The sequence below is a fragment of the Lolium perenne genome, chromosome 3 (genome assembly GCF_019359855.2).
Source record: "Lolium perenne isolate Kyuss_39 chromosome 3, Kyuss_2.0, whole genome shotgun sequence".
In the NCBI taxonomy this organism is placed as follows: Eukaryota; Viridiplantae; Streptophyta; class Magnoliopsida; order Poales; family Poaceae; genus Lolium; species Lolium perenne.
The window spans coordinates 345,932,638-345,935,879 of NC_067246.2; the positions used below are offsets into that span (position 1 = coordinate 345,932,638).

Consider the following 3,242-nt stretch of genomic DNA (forward strand, 5'->3'; position numbering starts at 1 on the left):
ATTTGCAAAGATTAAAATTTTACAATATTTATTGTATTATTTATATATGTGCAGCGGTGAAAGAAACTTGGACTGTGACAACGCATGTGCATTAAACTAGTAGCATTTATGTGTATGTATAAGAAAAATTGCAGTGAGAAACTCCCCAACTGTTCACCTCAAAAAAATACAACACATTAATCTTCCTCGAAAAGAACTTGAGAGTTGAGACGAAGCGACTATATGTCATTTTAACAGCCATACATTTCCAACAATCTCCCTCCAGTCATTTGTCTCTCTTTTTGGGATCGCAGTCCAAGATACGTTCACCTGCAGTTCGCTGCAACCCATCTTACAAACACGGTGGTCTTCCTCATCGCAATGTCCTAGAGTGAGGACAAGGTTCTCATCTTCATTGTGACTAACAATATTCACCACTAGTTTTTCATCAAGTGGAACAAATACCACGCGACGAGATAACGTGATAGAATAACACGCTTTTGTCATCTGTGTTCCGGTAGCTACTTCACTAGAATATAGAATGATACGAGCCTCGATGTTTCCACTTGTCCATGCCTCTACTCTCTTAAGAACCGAGGGGCCTTTGAGAATGCTGATGCTAATGGAAGCTTCTAGAGGACGTCGAACATGTGCAATTTCCAATTCCACCCTGCTCAGCCAGGTGGTTAGACTGGCAGTCATGGTTTGCTCACGAAGGCGGCAAATGTTGAAATCCGTTAGACCTCTGCTGAAGTCTTTAGTTGCACCTCCATCACACTTGATCTTTAAATTGATCTCAAGGTAAATGATATCTTCTGGAACAAGCCCTCGATGAGGGTCCATCAAAGCCAACATATCATCCTGCATGCATGAAAGAGTTAAGGAAAATGTGAAAAATTCTGAACACATAAATCAACATATCACGACAAATCCAAGCTCGGTGGTGAATATAGCCGAAATAGTTAACTTGGATCTAGTGACATTTGCACGGACGTTTCGCGGTAAATACGTTCCACCAAGAAAAGAGAACGTACCGGTGAGGTGATGACCTGTGAATCATCAGCATCACGATTGAAGAGATAGACACATCTATAGTCGATCATGTCCCGGGCAATAATGGTACCAAACACGTTGATGGGGAAGCCGACGTCCGACTCGCGCACCTTGAGGGAAATGACGTTGACGGACGAGGTCGCGATCGACGGCTCACGCACCCTGTGAAGCGGTGGCCCACGTCCAAACCTAGCTGCAATATATCGAGGAGCAATCCATCGGTTAACAATTACAATGACCACGCATGCATGTAGGATGTAAACAAAATGCGGGTTTTGGTAGCACTCACATTCCTCGTCGAGGTCGAAGAAGGCGATGTTGTAACCGCAGAAGCGTGAGTGCCAGAAAGCGCGGCGCTTGGGGTCGTACGCGGTGAAGTCCTGGCAGCGCACAATGTGGAGAGCCCTGAGCGCCCTCTTCTCGAGCTCTAGTTCGGACGCCGTCATCGTCCGGTCATCCGGCGTGGTCTTTCTTAGTAGAGTGGAGTCGGGTGCCGGTGTAGGTGGCCTGATTCCGAACATGGCGCGGATCTCGCGCTCCGGCTTGCCATCGATCATGCCGGCGACGGCCCTGCAGGCGACGCCGAGCAGGCCCCGGTTCTCGAGGTGTTGAGCGCCGAGGATGAGACGGAAGAGGGTGGGGTGGTGGAGGCCGCCGATGAGCTCGGTGGTGTCCCAGCTGGGGTCGTGGCGCTTCTTGTTGGAGTAGTGGATGACGATGGAGAGGACGTCGGATTCGAGGGAGAGGCTGATGAGGGAATAGCCGCGGTTGGGGATGCTTATGCTCCGGCCGTATGCGTTGCTGTACTCGTCGTACTTGATGTTCCCCTCGATGGTACCGCCGTACCGTCTGGCTTCCTCCTTTGGCACAACTAGCTCCACGCCGTCCCTGCACAGGAGCAGCACCATCTTCTCCTTCTTGTCATTTTCTCCTTCTTGATCACGGCCGTCGTCGACGACGACAGGCTCTCCTCCGGCCTGCATCTGCTCGTCCTCCGCTCTCCTGTTCTCCCCCACCTCCTCCTCCCTTTGGAGGGATTTCTTCTTGGTTCTTCTCTTGCTTTTCTTCGCGTGTTGTCGCCGGAATTTCCCCATGGCTCGTTGTATCACGATAGGATACCCCCTCGCCGTCAATTGACGTTCGATCCATGGAATATCTAGTGCTGGCGGCGGTCAAGTTGGTGTCCGAGTACGTCTCTACGTGGGCCTCAACATATGCGAAAACAAACATCTCATGGCCTTAATTATTTCGGCCGATACGATCCCCAAGACCAGGAACAGCACGTACGCATCCAAGCACACACATCGGATTGTCGTCCAAGTGTTCGACCGACGTTTTGTTTCTTCTGCGATCGATCGTCGCCTACATGCCAGTCGACTGTTGCCGTTTTAAACCAGCTGCAATTCGACTTCAATCTTTTTTCGGTTCAGATTACAGACCAAGTTCAAATCCTTGTCGATTTCAATCTCCGAGTTGGACCCGGGAAACCCGCGATTCCTATGAACGCACGAGCGCCATCAAGTGCCACATTTCGTCCTGGCAGGCTGAACCCCAAAAGCTGCTATTTACCTTCCCAGGGGACGCCCGGGCAGTACATCCGATTTTGGAGGAGAGCAGCAGCTTGCAAGACATCATCACAAGACCTCTCTGGTAATGTGGTGAACTCTCATCGCCGGCGGCGACCCGCTACCAGATCGACGGGAAAACGTTCCGCCAAGGGCCTTAGCAGCTCCAACCGATGTTCCCCCCTAGCCAAGCCGGAAGAAAAGGAAGGGGAATATCAGTTCGATCGGCTCAGCGATTTGCCCGATGATGTGCTGCTCAACATCGTGGAGCGGCTTGATGCTGCAGACACCGCAAGAACCGCCGCCCTCTCCAGACGGTGGAATCAGGTCCCTGCTATGCTCTCCAAAATTCTTATAATGGTTGGTCCTAATGACAACGTGCAAGAGAGGAACGAGGACAATGTTGCTCGGGCCAACGCAACAGTGCTTGGGGCGACCCGGAGCCTTCTGGAACGCAAGAGCGCACGTCAATACGCCATCCGCCGCTTGTACACTGGTAAAATGGAGTGTAGTTTATAGTCCCAAAGATCAAGGCGGGCTTGGAGTTCATGACCTGGAGGTCAAGAACTCAGCTCTGCTGGGTAAATGGCTTTTTAAGCTCCTTACCGAGGATGGAATTTGGCAAACTATTCTTTGGAGGTCGCT

The 3,242-nt window shown here is 50.8% G+C and overlaps 1 protein-coding gene across 1 annotated transcript; it reads right to left on the minus strand.

Moving 5' to 3' along the window:
• Positions 1 to 225: 225 nt before the first annotated feature.
• On the minus strand, positions 226 to 2,126 carry LOC127340532 (uncharacterized). Its single transcript, XM_051366274.1, has 3 exons — positions 1,322 to 2,126; positions 1,014 to 1,225; positions 226 to 840 (listed from the first exon to the last, which is right to left on the minus strand). Exons 1-3 carry the CDS (start codon positions 2,124 to 2,126, stop codon positions 226 to 228), a joined length of 1,632 nt encoding a protein of 543 aa, XP_051222234.1.
• Between the last annotated feature and the right edge of the window lie 1,116 nt (positions 2,127 to 3,242).

Excerpts from the sequence above, each read along its gene's own strand:
- LOC127340532 (XM_051366274.1), bottom strand. The coding sequence starts at position 2,126 with ATGGGGAAATTCCGGCGACAACACGCGAAGAAAAGCAAGAGAAGAACC. Across the intron at positions 1,226-1,321 it reads CTTCGACCTCGACGAGGAAT|CTAGGTTTGGACGTGGGCCA; the intron begins GTGAGTGCTACC and ends GATATATTGCAG. Across the intron at positions 841-1,013 it reads CACAGGTCATCACCTCACCG|GATGATATGTTGGCTTTGAT; the intron begins GTACGTTCTCTT and ends TCATGCATGCAG.